We start from the raw sequence: 16,214 nt of genomic DNA, 5'->3' as shown, positions 1-16,214 counted from the left end.
CAATTCTGCAAAAAGCTGTTTGTGAATATCAGTTTGATTGACTGATTAAAAACAAGTTATACTTAGCCATGTTTACACACACTCTGCATTCCAGTGTGAATACTAAGGTCACAGGCCCAAAATGTTGATGAAAATGAGTTTTAAAGGCATATTTTCACCAGCATACTTTCATGCCAAGAGTCACAAACCTAGTTGTAAATTATGCTCATCAAATCAATGAACATAATCTATATTGTGTGACCAGTCGTAACTTGAATTTTTGAATAGTGAGCCATTTAGTAAATAAAATGCATGAAAAAGTTTGTTGAATAATTCTGACTAGAAAATTGCTGTGTGCAGCCCAGGGTGGATTGATTTAAATCAAATCTTGCTTTACATTTGTACTTCATAGCTATTTTCAGAAACAAAGGTTGATTCTCATTTGGTTTATAATTATTCAAACATATTGATTTGCAACTAAATATAGATCTTACACTAAATTGGTACTTCTTTTTGCTAACCAGGAGGATGCACACTATATCAAGCAATTATATAGCTTAATATTTTATTCAGATGCTTAACTTTCACAATTTTATTGTGTTAAAAGATGGTGAATGACACATTTCTTATTTACTAGATAATGACTAAATTTTTTACTCATGATTTATGCTAAGCTGTATTTGGTAGAAACTGAAATTCAATCAAAATGCAAAAGAGCATTTTAATTTTTTTATTAAATAAAACTACCTTAAATCTGCTGGATACAGAAGGGGAAAAGTGTTTATCAAAACATATTTTGTGTTTAAAACTGATGTATTAAATAAAGGAAGTATTTGTTAGTAAACTGAACTGATTTGTTTCTGGTCGCCATGGCCTTCAAGATTTTAGAACTAGTAGATCTAATCCTCTCATATCTAGTTTTTATTCATAGATTAGAAAAGGAAAACAAACTTTCCTGCTTTCCCAGCTCCAAATTGCTTTCTCAACTTTAAATGAATTAAATATTAAACTGAAATAGTTGAATAAACTGAAATGAAGAAAATATTCTCTCTGTGCTTGCAGAAGAGGCTACTGCTGCCACAAGCTTGTTGAGCATTTAGGTAAATTCTGGTTTCTGGTGCTTAGCTTCTAGTAGTTCAGTGGTTTGACTTTCTTTAAAATTTTGCCAGCAAACTTGTTCTGTTGAATATTTTTTTATTTAATTTGAGATTTTAATAGATTATAGTAAGTTTAGGTATTAATATAGATGTAATTTTAAATTAGTTAATTTTAAAAAGAAAAATGTATTTTCTTTAAATTAAGAAATCCAATTTAAATTAAAAAACTGATTTTAAATTAAAAATATAATTTTTAAAAAATAATTTAATTTTATTCCCATCGTGCAATCTTTCTTCAAAGAGAAAGAAGCGAAATGCATTCAGTAAGTTATCTGTTACAAATTATTCACCCAACTGTAATAACAATGATTACCTCAGCCTAGGGCATTTCCTGCAGAATTTTAGACGACCATCTGAGGTTAATGGTTCTCTGTTTTTCTTCAAGTTGTCATCTCCCGAGCTGATCCGAAAGAGTAGGTTAAGTTTGAATCCTAACCTGAATATAGTGCATGTCACTGAGATATTTGCTACTTATTCTATACTGGTATGTGATTCATTTTAAAGTCAGTTTATTGCTCTTTGCATAATTTTGAAATGGAATAGATGCAGATTTTAAATGTGGGTTATGATCATGAAATGCTTACACTGTTTCTGTCTTATTTGTTATCTAGAGCAGAGGTGGGCAAACTACGGCCCATGGGCTACATCTGGCCAGTGGGACTGTCCTGCCCGGCCCCCGAGCTCCTGGCCCGGGAGGCTAGCCACTAGCCCCTCCCCCGCTGTCCTCCCTCCCCCGCAGCCTCAGCTCGCCGTCTCCGGCACAATGCTCTGGGCGGTGGGGCTGTGAGCTCCTGGGGCAGCGCAGCTGCAGAGCCAGGCCTGACCTGGTGCTCTGAGCTGCGTGGTGGCGGCAGCGGCGTGGCCCAGCTCCAGCCGGGCGGCATGGCTGTAGCACTGCCAACCACTGGTGCTCCAGGCAGCCCGGTAAGGGGGCAGGGAGCACGGGAGCTTGGATAGAGGGCAGGGGAGTTCGGGGTGGTGCTCAGGGGGCTAGGGTGTGGATAGGGGTGGGGGGGAGGAACAGGGGGTTGAATGGGGGCAGGGGTCCCAGGGGGGCAGTCAGGAAGGAGGGGATGTTGGATGGGGTGGCGGGGGGCAGTCAGGGGCAAGGGTTCCAGGGGCAGTCAGGGGACAGAGAGAAGGGGTGTGTGGATGGGGCAGAGGTCCCGGGGGGGGGCACATCAGGGAACAGGGGGGCAGGAGTCTCGGGGGGTGGGGGGGGAGGCAGATAGGAGGTGGGGGCCGAGCCACGACCCCCTCCCCTAACCAGCCCTCCATACAATTTACAAAACCTGATGCGGCCCTCAGGCCAAAAAGTTTGTCCACCCGTGATCTAGAGAAACAAGGCGAATGAGGAAATATCTTTTATTGGACCAACTTCTGTTGGGGAAGACATGCACTTTTGAGCTTATGCAGACCTTTTCTTTATTGGACCAGCAGACGTTAGTCCAATTAAAGATACTACCTCACCCACCTTGTCACTCTAATATCCAGGAACGAACACATCTAAAACAACATTACATGCAACAATGGAAGTTATTTGAGATCTAATAGTTTGGGGGCGGGGGTTTGTTCCCTCTATTACTATTTTAGTATGAAAACAGTCTCTGTAGTTTACATTGTGGTGACTGTATGTTCCAACTGGAAAAAGAGACTTTGGCCAGATGTACAGAGTTTTTGTTCCAATTTAACTATATTGATTTAGAAACTAATATTGTTTCAATTGGTGTCATCCCCTGTATGACAGTTAAGAAAATGAAAAGGTAGAATTTGCAGAATACAGTATAGCAAATTGCAACAAGGCTCTAAAATTGTGGGATCCCAAATCAAGCAAAGCCCCGACCTCCTCCCTGAAAACTGTCCATGTGACATTTCAGACTTATGCAATATTTGATGCAGCCCTGTTCACAAAAGTGCCCTTAGGTGAGTTTTAGTGATTAAATGTATGGACATGTGCACTCACTCTCTTTCTCTTTGAAAAAAATTCAAAAACAGCATGAGGGATTTAGCTCAAACTTTATTACCCCCCTCCCCAAATCTTTTCCTTAGACACCAAACCTAGATAGGGTGGCTAGATGTCCAAATTGTATAGGGACAGTCCCGATTTTTGGGTCTTTTTTTTATATAGGCTCCTATTACCTCCCACCCGATCCCAATTTTTCACATTCGCTGTCTGGTCACCCTAGAAAATTTCAGACTTAAAGGTTAATGTTGCAGGAAGATTAAGCACATGAGATTTGGGAGAGGGGGGTGTTATAAAGGTGGACAAAAGTGCCCATAACTTTAGAACAAGCTAATAGACACCTGCTACAATCACATTAAATTTCTACTATGAAATCTCCTCACCTACTATTTTTATAATTTATTTAATTGTACATGGTTTAACAAACGTGTCTTGAAGTTTCCATTTCTGTTATGTAGCTCTCCCTAGTAAGCAGTAGCATTCCTTAAAGGCCAGAATCTGCAGCCTTTACATTGAGTAGTAGTTACGTGCAAAAATAGTCTTACTGAAGTCAAAGAGCTTACTACATTGAAGCCATTGAACTGTTCATATGAATGAGTTTTCTGCAGTGTGAGGGGGTGCAAAATCAGGCTGTTGGGTGTCCTTCTCTTTTGTAGCAGTGCTACTATTCGGTAACAAGGTGAGTAGCTGTTGGTGGTTAATGGCTAAAATGTGGTTTGTAATTTGACCTTGGTGTTCACCTCTTTTCCTCTCCAGAATTGGAAGGCTTTTTGATGGCACGGAGCCCATTGTTTTGGACAGTCTCAAGCAGCACTATTTCATTGACAGAGATGGGCAAATGTTCAGATATATCTTGAATTTTCTACGAACATCGAAACTCCTAATTCCTGATGATTTCAAGGTGAGATTTTAAGTGACTTAAGTGTGTTTGAAATTATTCTGCAACTGTCTCGCCTCCTCAGAGGAGATAATTTGGGAGTGTAATTAAAATAGTCTATGAGGCAGGAGTGGGTTTTGGAGCATTTGACAATGCTTTTAGTCACTTGGCAGAAGTAAGCTTTGTCTCACTAAAGTGACATCTGTTGGCCTTTTCTTGAATGGTATTAATGCTAAATTTTGCCTTCCTGACCGTAGCATAGTATGCATGCTTATGCATTAAACTATATGACCTCTGCAGAGGGTTCCCCATCAATTCTCCTTCTTCTCCTTCAATTAAAAGGACTCTGTCCTGTGATCACAGGCTGACACTGGAAGAGTGATGTGAGTCCTGACAGCCAAAAGTAAATAACGTTAAAATGTGTATAATGGGTGAACTGCAGAGTTTCATTTTCCCTTAACCCCTGAGAGACACACATGTGACTCGTTCTTAGTGTCTTAGCTGAGAAATCAAGGGTGAATTCTTGCAACCTCATTATCTAAGCCAGATATTTATCAGTCTGGACTAAGCTTTTTTTGAGAGAGAGAGAGAGAGAGAGATATTGATCTTTTCATGAAAATTGTGAAAATCTTAGAACTTCCTGGGGGGGGGGAGGGTTGTCAGTAAAATGCAAGCTGGAGGCCACAGATCGGCTCAGAAGGGATCTTTATCATCCTTTCTCCCTGTAAATGTACATCTGAGTATGCAGTGTGTCCCGCCATTAGTTTACATAAGGAGGCATGACATTAGGATGGGATAGGAAAGGTAACATGGAAGGCAGTTTAGAATGTTCTATAACCTTTTGTTCATCTTTAAAAGCATGTAACATGTTGAGTTCTTTTGAAAATCTGGCCGTAATTGTCTACGTAGTAGGAAAATTAATTTGCCTGACTGGTGAAATGAACATTAGTTTCAGTTTAAGAGCTGTATTGCAGCAACCTTTTGAATAATCTCTGGTAGCAACACACGTATCCTTTTTTATTCATGACTAGTATAGACCCACCTAGGTAACATAGATGTCTAAAGGTGGCAGCCTTCTTCATAACATTAATAGTTCACTCTTGCAGAGTAGTTTAATATATAATTATATTATAATTCTGCTGAAAATTTTTAAAAAAACAGCTCTAGACAGCACATTCACTGTGGTGTTCAGAAGGTCCCTTCCAGTCACATTTTGAGTCTTCTACAAAGACACATGTTTAAAACAAATAGCTCTCCCTCTTCAGGACAGATGCTCGGGTTAGTTGATGACTCTCATTTAATTATAAACGCAGCTGGACAATTATCCATTTATCATGTGCCTATTAAGCATTAAGTCTATTGCTCAATTTCAGTGCAATATAGACCTTGTTACTACTGCTCCTTTGTTGTCATTACATTCCTCTATCTTCCCTGATTCTCACATTGGTTTTCTTCATACAGACACTTTTTTTCCCCAAATACATGCGTTAAACTAAAAAAAAAAAAAAAACAGCAACAGCAAAATAGAAATGTAAAATTTGGAAGCAAGCATCAGTTCTAAATAATTTCTATACTTGCTATGCTTCAGAATGCATTTTCTATTGTGTTTGAGGCAACATAGCAGAAACAATACTGTAGACAAATAGGGATATAGTCAAAATACTTAATTTTTAAAATGGAGTAATATATGCAAATCATTATGCAAATATCTGAATCATTTTACTTTTAAAAACATTGCCGTCTTCCTCATTTACATGCTTATACCTGTTACTGTGCCTGCTAGTATTGCTGTAAGACATGATGGATCCTAATGATGGATTTTCTGAATCCTGATTTAGTTTTGTTCCATCTGTTCAGTGAGGTCGTCATTTTATGACATCACTATGGGGATAAACATTTAGAGAAAGGTGGACTGTGACAATCTGATGTGGTCCATAATACACACTTCAAAAAAAATGGAGGTAAAAAGCTTTTTTCTAGGTATTATTTCAGGCAGTAGATTTTAAGAGACTGTTTTTGCTTGTTCCTTAACTGTGTATGTAGTAATTATGAAATGTGTAGAAGGGGTTTCAACTCTCGAGCTATCCTAGCCTCTTTGCCAGAATAACCGTACACATAAGCAGTTACTGTATATTCACAATGCGTCATATTTAGTTGTGCACAGTAAAATATATATCTTTCAGGACTACAGTTTGCTATATGAAGAGGCAAAGTATTTTCAGCTTCAGCCCATGCTAGGTGAAATGGAAAGGTGGAAACAGGATCGGGAGACTAGCCGTTTTTCAAGGTCCTGCGAGTGCTTGGTGGTGCGTGTTGCCCCAGATCTTGGAGAGAGGATTACACTGAGTGGCGATAAATCTTTGATAGAAGAAGTTTTTCCAGAAATTGGCGACGTGATGTGTAATTCCGTCAATGCTGGCTGGAATCACGACTCCACCCATGTCATCAGGTTTCCATTGAATGGATACTGTCACCTCAACTCAGTTCAGGTACGAAGTCATGAGTGCATCATTTTAAAAGTAGACCAATGATTGATTTTGTGCCAATGGACTGACTCTCTTTACCTTAACTCTAGGAGGTTTCAGTGGGCAAAAGCAATTGGAGACTTTGAAGTGGCTAGTAAGAATAAGTTAGTTCCACAGGTTAGGGCTGACTTCCTCAAATTATTTCACATGTATCTTTTCCAAACATCCTTGCAAAAGAACAAACGTTGCTGAAACAAATTACTCTGAAAACTATGCAACTTCTCCAGTGTTAGTCAAGTCTTTTGTGTTTGATCAGGAACACCCTCGGGCATGTGTTGTGTTGCCATACATGCTTTGTGTTGGATGTGAGATCTATTCTTTCTTCCTGCTCTATGAAGAAACATCAATGAGGACATGTGTCTGCTTCTGAGAAAATGGGCATATGTATTTCAGGGTCCATGGAAACGTGCTGATTTCTTCCTGTTCTTCTTTGGATATTTCTTCCATTTTATTCTGAAATAATGAGAAGCAATAGTACATAAAGTGAGTAGCCTTGGTGTAAAATAAAACTGTCATGAAATGGCTGAGGAACCCTGGGAGATAAATTTTAGCAGATCTAGAGGAAGTTTGTAATAAACTAGTCAGTTGCAATGTTATCTCCCTCATCCCCTGGATTGGTGACAGTAAGGAATTTTCTTCTTTTAGCAACTGCACCATATTCAACAAGTGTTTGGAGGTAAAGTACCTTTCAGTTCTGGAATTTTCATCAATACCTTTGTTGTTATTTTATTTAGATGCACCCGTGCAATGCTTTAGACACAGATACTTGTATCTGCAAAAAATTCTAAATTAAGCCTACAAATTTTCCTCTCCCACTCACCCATCACTATGCTACCTATGTAACACTCAGTGACCAGGTCAGATGAGATCAGTTCAGTTAAAGACAGATTAGGAATAATTTTTCTGAAGTAATTCTTCTTCTTCAAGTATATGTCCCTATGGATGCTCCACTGTAAGATGTATGCACACCCCTGCACTCTCAACCAGAGATTTGAATCCGCAATGTTCTATGGGTCCGCGCCTGCACACTACACAATCTTGTGTTTCAGAACAATGGTATGTAGGGAGGAGCAGACCCATCACCACTCCAGTTCCTTCCCAAATGCCGGCCACTTGAGACGGAACAACTGAGGTGTCCACTGCTTCCTGGAAGCTATTTCTGTTGTTTTATTTACTCAGTATTTGTTTTGTTTTTGTTTCAATATTTGCTTTCCTTTTTTAATTTTGCACAAATTTGTGTGTGTTTGTGACTGCCTCCACCCCAGGTTCCTTAGCATTGATTCCTTGGCCTTCCTCATTGGCTTAACTTCTGGGGTATGCCAGTGCCTCAGGATTCAAATCCTGCCAGACCTATAATAGAATTTTCATCAGACTGACAAGCATTCTAGCTGTCTTTGGTGTCTCAAAGACTCTCACATCCCATCCAAGTGCAAAGATGCACGGGGATTAAAAGCATGTTTCACAAAGAAAGGGAGGCAAGATTGAAGCTTCTCCTCATGGCACACTCCTTAAGGTCTGTGGGGTCAGATTCCTTCCTCCCCTCCCCCCAATACTTCGGAAGTGACTGAGGTTGTTTCAGAAATGAAGCACTCTAAGAAAAGAGAGCCTTTCTTCTGAGAGAACCTCCAGAAAAAAGGGTAGTTCACCTCCTTAGAATGGATCCCAGGGAGACCTCATGTCCCATAATGAGTACCTCCAAGGCTTGAACAGACATTGGCACCGAGGCCTCGGTACCACCTAAGCAGAGGTCCTGTTCAGATTAGCCTGCCAGCAAACAGTTCTGATAAGCACCTTCCCGAGCACCGTCTTGACATCGCGACTCATCTAAATCCAAAGACTCAGGATAATCTGAGGCAATGGTACAAAAGCCCTCCAAGAAGTCATATAGAGCCCTTTCAAGCCTCTGCTCCCTCTCCAGTACCATTAACTTTGGGTGGCATGCACTTGGAGCATAGAGATAACATTTCGGTGGCCACTTCATCACCAACGTCAACAGCCCCCACTTCTCATCCCCAGCTAGAGCTTCGGTGCCGCTCCCAGTTCCTACTGCCCATTGCCAGAGGCCTCTGGCACCCTAGCGGTTCTTCTTGCAGGAGGGTCTGCTTATCTCAGAGGAACTGGAGTCCCTACCTCTTAAGGGGCACTTAGAGAAGTTACCTGTTGATATCGATATGTCCACCGGTTATCTCCTCCTTTCATCTCGCGCTAGGAGTCGGGCTCCCAGTACTCACCCATCTTCCAGTGCCTTCATAGCCCCCAGCTCTGTCTCCGGCAACAACACCAAGAGCTCCAGTTCTGGACATGGGATGCTGCCTCAGACTCTGAAATGTCTGGGCAGGGCTCTTCCTTAACTTACCATCCTACGCTGCTTGAAGTGTACCCCAGCAAGAAATCACCAGAGCCCAGAAGGCACTCTGGGCTTTTAGAACACAAATATCCCTGGGGACTCTCCCCTTACCCACCTTATTGGAATCCCTGGACCTCTTAAGGGCACCAATTCTGTAGGGTTCCTGCCCGGAAAAAGCCATGTTTGGGCTTCCCACAGGTGCTGCAGTGGGTTCACTCCTCCCTATATATCTTCACTCTGGAGCACAAGGACGCATAGGTGCTCAAGTGCAGACCCGCGGACACTGTAGATTTAAATCTCTGGTTGATAGCGCATGGGCGCACACACGTTCTATGGTGGAGCACCCATAGGGACAAAACAAATTGAAGAACTCAAGTTACTGGAAGGTAAGTAACCTCTCTCTCTTTTTTTTTTTTTTTTTTTTAAATTTTTTTTAATTTTTTGGGGGGGATGCAATGGTATCTAAAGGAAATCTACTAATTAAGACATTCTAGCAAAGTCTGTTAGCAGAGCTGTGTGTTATTTGTTCTTCACCTGGATCACAGTTTACAGAAGGTCACAGTTTGGCTACTGCAAGTTGATCATCCTTCACCAGTAGTAGCAGTCTTGGTTTTCTGTTGTTTATTTTTACATTTATTTACTCTCTTTGCAGGTACTTGAGAGGTTGCAGCAAAGAGGATTTGAGATTGTTGGCTCATGTGGAGGAGGGGTGGACTCTTCCCAATTCAGTGAATACGTACTGAGGCGAGAACTCAGAAGGACATCTCGTGCACCCTCCGTCATTCGAATAAAGCAAGAGCCTCTGGACTAAATGGACATGTTTCTTTATGCAAAAAAGGGACGTTACATGTGCAGTTTGGACACCAAACAAGTCCTGGAACTAAAATTGAATAAAGACGCCTTTGTATGAAATATAGAGACCACACCTGAATTCATACGGGAGCATTTGGAATAGTAATAATAATAACCTCAAGGTGTAATTATATGTCAAAAGATAGGAAATGCAAACAAAGGAAGGAAAAAAAATGGGTAGGTAGGGTTGGTGCTGTGATAGCCATTAAGTGTCCTAGGCCTTCTTTAGGCCCACTTAACGGTAAACAAGCCATTACCATCAGGGGGAGACAAAGTACTCCGATACATTTTCCATTACCAGAGATCCATCCACTTTCCCGTGTGTACGTCTTGATTCAAGTTTATTTGCGTTTGGAGGTTTATGTCGGTGTCTTTTTAGAGGTAACCAGGCAGGAGGACTTCAGGAAACATCCATCCATAGCAGTGAAAGCTAGTTGACAGAGATTTTAAACATAGTCTGTACAGACATCACACACTTTTGTCTGCCCTCACAGATGTGAAAAGTTACCTTTTTTTTGGTTTTAAATGAGTTGAGTTTTTTGTTTTTGCAATGGGACCAGAATTAATACTTGGTAGAGTTGCTCTAGTTTGAATTTGCTGCTTTCCTACAATTTTTTAAATTTTATAATGTATTGGATACAATAAACTCTGTTTAAAATAATGAGGGTGTGCATTAAACCAACAAAAGCAAAAGAAATTGAATTAAAATAATCAGTCAGTAGCTCACTCTGTTTATGCTTCCCCTAGTCCTGTTAGGGTTGCAGAATAGTAAGTTATCTTGCATACAGTAAGCAAGCTGCAATCCCTATGCATGGTAGAGTGAGTTACAGGAAATAGATGCTCTCATTGGCCTATATTGGAAAACCTGTCTGATGCACCCTATATTGCTGGTTTACATTCAACACTAGTTTTTTAAGCTTTGAGTTTGAAAAGAGGCTATTGTGGTGATGGGAACATTTTCAATACTGGTCGAACTTAATAATAATAATAAAAGTTTGGCCCAGAGAAATCAGTCATGAAAATAATGCCAGGTAAATGTTCTGAAACCTATAACTAATAATAGTCACATCATTCCTTTTTAAACATGGAGTTGGCAGCTGTAACTCTGAATTACCTTGATGACTGTAAGTCAGAATGTTTGTTTTTAATGTTGTTAATTTTCCTTGTTTAGGGCTAATAAGCTTCTGCCTAGAAGTGAGACCCTTTGGCTACACCATCGACCTTATTATTCTTATTACTAGGCAGTAACTTTGTACACAGTTATCTTGCAAGTTATTCTTATTGTGCAACATGTCATTGAAATCAATTGTGCACATGCCCAGTTGATGTCAATTAGACTTTGCAAAGTAAACATAACGCGTAAATGACACTACTGCACAAACTGTTCATGGGTTGATGATTTTATCACATAAGATGCACCAGCAACCACATTGTCTTTCATCCAAAGTATTTCTTTATGCAATATTACACTATATGACTGTATATTACTATGGAAAATCCTATTGAATCAATGGTGCAGGCATTCCATTCATTTCAGTGAGACCTTGCTATTTATTTAAAAAACATTGTGAAAAGTAAATACTCCATGTAACAAGGTTTTTAATATAGTTCTGATAACTGAAAAAAGTAAACCATTTTTTCTGTTTTTTATTAACATTTAGGAGAGGGAGGGATATTTAATATCTTCTTGGCAGTGCATCCCATTGGGATTTGAAATGAGCAGGTTATGGAACCGGAGGGGTGGAGAGGTGCGGGAGAGGAACTCCAGAAATCTAAGTTGGGTAGACAGTTTTTAGTTTCCTGCTTATCTGTAGGTATACACTTATGAAAAGCTTGAAATAGCTGCATCATTTTAAAATGCTTGTTTTCGAGTAATAGTAAGTACTCCTCTTACAAAATAAATAAATGCTTGTACTTCTCCCTCCCGCCCCCCAAAAAGTTAGTAGTTAGTTTGCACAGAGGTGGGAAAGGAAACATCCCAGGGATTGATATTTGTATTAGTGCAAAGTAGTCAGAAATGGTTGAGACTGAATCTGAAAAACTTGAATATACATTATGGAAACTCTGCCAGGCTGTTTGAGTGTAGTGTTGCTACTGGGGCCTCTGGCTTATTACAATGCACCTGCCTGTCCTCTGGTCTTTGTAAGCACAGAGATCATTGGGGTGGATGGGAAACAGCCATCAAAAGAATTCACTTTCTCTTTCCTCTTAAATTCTACTACAAAACATTTTTGTTGCTGTTGTTTCAAGTTTCTGGGTTTTGTTCAGATGGAAGTTTTATGGCTCTTTGTGCAACATACCTGCTCAGCTCCCTGAAGCCGGAGATAACTTCCTGCTTTTTCCAAATCCCTGAATGGCCAGATATGCTTTCACTGAATGTTCATTCATTAAGAATTGAGTCATAAATCATTCTGAGACCCTGAATGTAAATGTCACTGCAATTATGTTGTAGTTATGGAGTAAGAGGTCACAGACAAAGGAATGACTAATGAAAAGTAATGAGATGCAGGAATAAACAAAACATAGATTTTAGAGAGGAAACAGATTAGTTTTGTGCACATGAAGGTCACGCTTGTAACAATGTGTCTTTAAAATGTTGCTTAGAAAATCTGATCAGTAGACACATGAGCAGCATATCCAGTAAGAGAAAGAGAAAGGACGAGTATAAGGACAGCTCATTTCTGGAGGCTAATAATTTTTACGTGTACAATAGTTTTATTTATCTATTTTCTTAGTATAACTGTATTTTATGCCATCAGTGTGTGTTTTATTTAGCTATACCGAGTGGAAAAATTGCAATGAATGCCAGCTTCCAACTCTACATGTCTGGCAGGTTGATTAAGCAACTATCAAAGGGACTGCTGTGCATGTACTCGAAAATGCCATGTGACACACTCTTCCTTAAAATAAAACTTAGGGGGAGGAAAAACTCTGACTTCCAAAGAACTGTGACAGCATTGTTGCTTTTTGAAAAGTTAACACTGGATTTTTACAAGTAGCGCTCAAAGGTTTCACTTTTGAAACCAAGTACAGTTCTTTCCCAAATTCAACCTTAATATACACTGTGTAATGCAAGTATTTATAGATAGTGACTCTTGAAAATCCCAGATCTGATGAGTCCCTAAACTGAACTGATCAATCCTCTCTCCCTTTGGTCAGGTGGGGGAAAAATTAAGTCCCTATTTTAGTCACATTTGTAGAATTGCTACATATCAAAAAGTACTTGGTAATTCTGTTCCCCACTCCTCTTATAACAGGAGCTTTGCCCAGTTCCATTCTGCAGTTGCTTTTCTCAGTTCATTGCCATGAATCTAGGAGAAAGCTGAATTGTGTCTTTTAAACTGCACTAGTCAGCAGGCTCGTATTTTCAATTGTTGGCTAGCAGGGGCATGAGTAATTGGGAAGCAATTTCGGGGGGAGGAAGGGAAGGCTGTATCACACTGACATTTGACTAAGTTGGTCATGCTGCACAGTGAAGTTAATCCATAGGATGAAAAGTCATATGACTGAAGATGTAACAAAAGCCAGAAGGGACGTCAGTGGAGCCTGACTGGCTACAGAGGACCATCTGAAGGTATAGAAGTTGAGCAAGCCATTCAATTATTCTTGCTCCCATTATTATGCTAAATGAGCTGATTTTTAATTTACAAAGAAATAACTTGTTCGTGGACCCTGAATATTTTCCATAGACCTTTTCAAATTGATTCATACATTAATTACAAGATTTTGCATTCCCATGAGCGACTTATCACTTTAAAGTCCACATTTTTTTAAAAGAGAACTTGGAATTCTATTGACCAATGTTTATTTTTTAGAGAAATAAAACAATTTACTTGAATCTGTCACTTCTTTACTGAGGAATTCTATATTATGAATCATTTCTAGTGGACAACTGATATTTGAATGCAGGCATTCTTGTTGCCTGCGGTTTATTTACAGTGGAAATGAAACCAAGAAACCCTCAGGGCCTTTAGACCAGTTGATTTTTCTCAGACTTCAGTTTGAATGGTTTATTATTTCTTGAGGGGCTGCAGGGATCACCAGCACCAAAATCAATACTTTGCATTAAGTCTCTGTTGTCTTTGGCTATTACCTCACTGAGCTGGTTATTCAGGCCCCCAGAAATAAACTGAGTATATTGGATCAGATGTTCTGTATTTGAGATAGAAACTGTTGAAATCAAATCGCCACCCTTCTTCCAACACAGATGCAAGATATATAGTTGAATTGATAGTACAAAAGTTTCCTCCCAACATTTTATAACTGTAACTTGAGCTAGAGCATTGTTTTCATATTAGCCAATGACTAACTTCAGTGTTTTATGGCATGTTAATATTAGCACTTGAAATTGTCACTCTTTTGGATAAGACACTTGTTTGCAAAAGTAGAAATGTCCCGTGAGAGATTCTGGATACCTTTGTTTTCTGTAAATATATATATTTTTATAACTTACTTGGCCTGCAGTTTAATACGTTATTGTTTATTGTGCCATATGTCCATGAAATAAACAAGAGAAATTATCAAAAGAAAATCTGAAGTTAGCTATTAAGAACCAGATTCTGTTCCCCATTGCTCACATTGAATAGTAGTTTACTCCTTAATTAATCTCTTTTGGATTTGATTAGACTATTTCATGGAGTAAGGGGCTACGTAATGGGGGTAGGAGATCAGAATCTGGGCCAAAATGATCAATTGACCACAATCCTGTATTTAAAAAAAAAAATTAAAAAAAAAGTTTACGTTTTAATATCAGATCAGAGTGAGAGAAACACACCTTATCTCACAGCAAAGTTTAAACATTGCATTCCTGACAACGCCTCCTATTTTCCCATTAGTATGAAAAATTTGCCCTGAAGTGACCAGCTCCTCTGTCTGTACGTGCAAGTCGTGCTGAGCGCTTGCCGAGCTACACTGGTCAGCTCTATTGCATTTAAGAGTACAGCTTTGATTAGCTTTCTTGGATGGATGGTGGAGGAAAGAAAGAGATCCATGTGATTTGTCTCTGTACTCTGAGTTGGGACTGATAAATGAGTTCATCTATAACACCAAATAGTCTTTCTGTTTCTGTTCTACTATGTAGCTTGTCAGTATTTTTTTCTTTCTGAAGAAAATATGTAATATTGGATGCCTGACCTTGCCTAGTCACCATTATTAAGCAGCCTGTAATTTATAGGTATGCAACATGTTAAGTACTCACCTCAATTGGGTGTCAACCTTTTTTTAATCTATACATAAAGTCTACATTGACACTCTAGCTTAATGTACTGTTAGTTGTATTTGTTCTGATTTTCCATTCTATTACATTCAAATTTATGGATTAGTGAGGATCAAATAAATTGATGTTTGATGCTTCAATTGATTAATCCAGAAGAAATTACACTTGATCTACAAATCAGCACATGGGATGCTAGTTCGATCTGTAGCAGCTGTTTCACTAATCCTTACAATTTCCTAATAAATAACATATTTCAGATTTGTATTTGGTGTCTTGCATTGAATACAGTTATTGCCAGATAAATGGTGAAATTGGTTGTGAATCTATTTGCCTTTTCCTCTATATTGTATTTGTTCTGCTTGGGTGTATTTGGGCAGCTCCATAGTAATACTTAGCCTGCTCAGAAGATTGTACAAATCTTTAATTAAACATCTCAGTGCCTGTGAGGGAAGTAAGTGGTAGCATGCTCATCTTACAGATGGGAAAGCTGAATGAGCAATGATTTGTGCAAAGCTGCAAGCAAAGCAGTAGCAGTGCCAGGATTCACACTCAGGTGTTCCTGGCACTAACCCACCATGCCATCACTGTCCTTTCATTTTCCTTCACAGTTCCATTTGCAATACTTTGGGAAAGTTGATATACTATGATGTATTACTTTATGGTTTGCTCAAATGTGGCATAGATGCTTTATAGCCACTGCCTTTCGGTTTCAATTTTTAAAATAATTACTGTGTTAATCTTGCATATTCACTTGGATTTTTTTCTTGTTCCAGTTTATAAAACAAAAAACCAAAGTGTTTAAATAACCTCTATTTGGTTCTGTATCTCTGTCCTCTGGGCCAGTTCTTTCATTAATATCTATAATCTTCTATTTATGATATTTCAATTCCCTTCCATAGAACTAAGGTGGCATAGAAAAAAAAAGCTGTATAATAAGTGAAAGAGTTCTGGTAATTCATATTAGCCATCTGAAAAAAAAAAATCCAGGAAAATATACCTGCTTAAAGGGATTACAGTTCAGTTTTGATTTTTGTCAATGACAGGAGTCTTTTAAAGCGATGAGTGCTAATAGATACGTTTGTTCAAGGCATGGCTTGATTTTTAGCTTAAAAGAAATCCAAAATTGAAATTGCGAAATAAAAAAGATGAGGATTAAACTTCTACATTAACTTGGTCCTTCAGTATCTGCTTATCTTTCTCACAGTAGTACTGTGTTTGGATGTGTAGCTTAAAGAGAGTACCATATTAACAACCTTAGCCAATGCAACTCTCAAATACTCTACTGGTTGGCTCAGAGAT

The 16,214-nt window shown here is 39.1% G+C and overlaps 1 protein-coding gene across 5 annotated transcripts in view; it reads left to right on the top strand.

The window, feature by feature from the left end:
* KCTD1 (potassium channel tetramerization domain containing 1) overlaps positions 1 to 15,148 on the top strand; it is a 141,519-nt gene extending 126,371 nt beyond the window's left edge. For all 5 annotated transcript variants that reach the window (XM_024202682.2, XM_024202684.2, XM_024202680.2 and 2 more), the window contains 3 exons: positions 3,856 to 4,000; positions 6,160 to 6,465; positions 9,501 to 15,148. In XM_024202682.2, coding sequence (XP_024058450.1) covers positions 3,856 to 4,000; positions 6,160 to 6,465; positions 9,501 to 9,659 — 610 coding nt within the window. In that variant the 3' untranslated portion in view covers positions 9,660 to 15,148. The remainder of the gene's footprint in view (positions 1 to 3,855; positions 4,001 to 6,159; positions 6,466 to 9,500) is intronic.
* Positions 15,149 to 16,214: the final 1,066 nt, after the last annotated feature.

The sequence above is a fragment of the Terrapene carolina genome, unplaced genomic scaffold, assembly GCF_002925995.2.
Source record: "Terrapene carolina triunguis isolate 2854851 unplaced genomic scaffold, T_m_triunguis-2.0 Scaffold58, whole genome shotgun sequence".
NCBI classification, from domain to species: Eukaryota; Metazoa; Chordata; order Testudines; family Emydidae; genus Terrapene; species Terrapene triunguis.
This window is presented reverse-complemented; position numbering and strand designations above follow the sequence as displayed.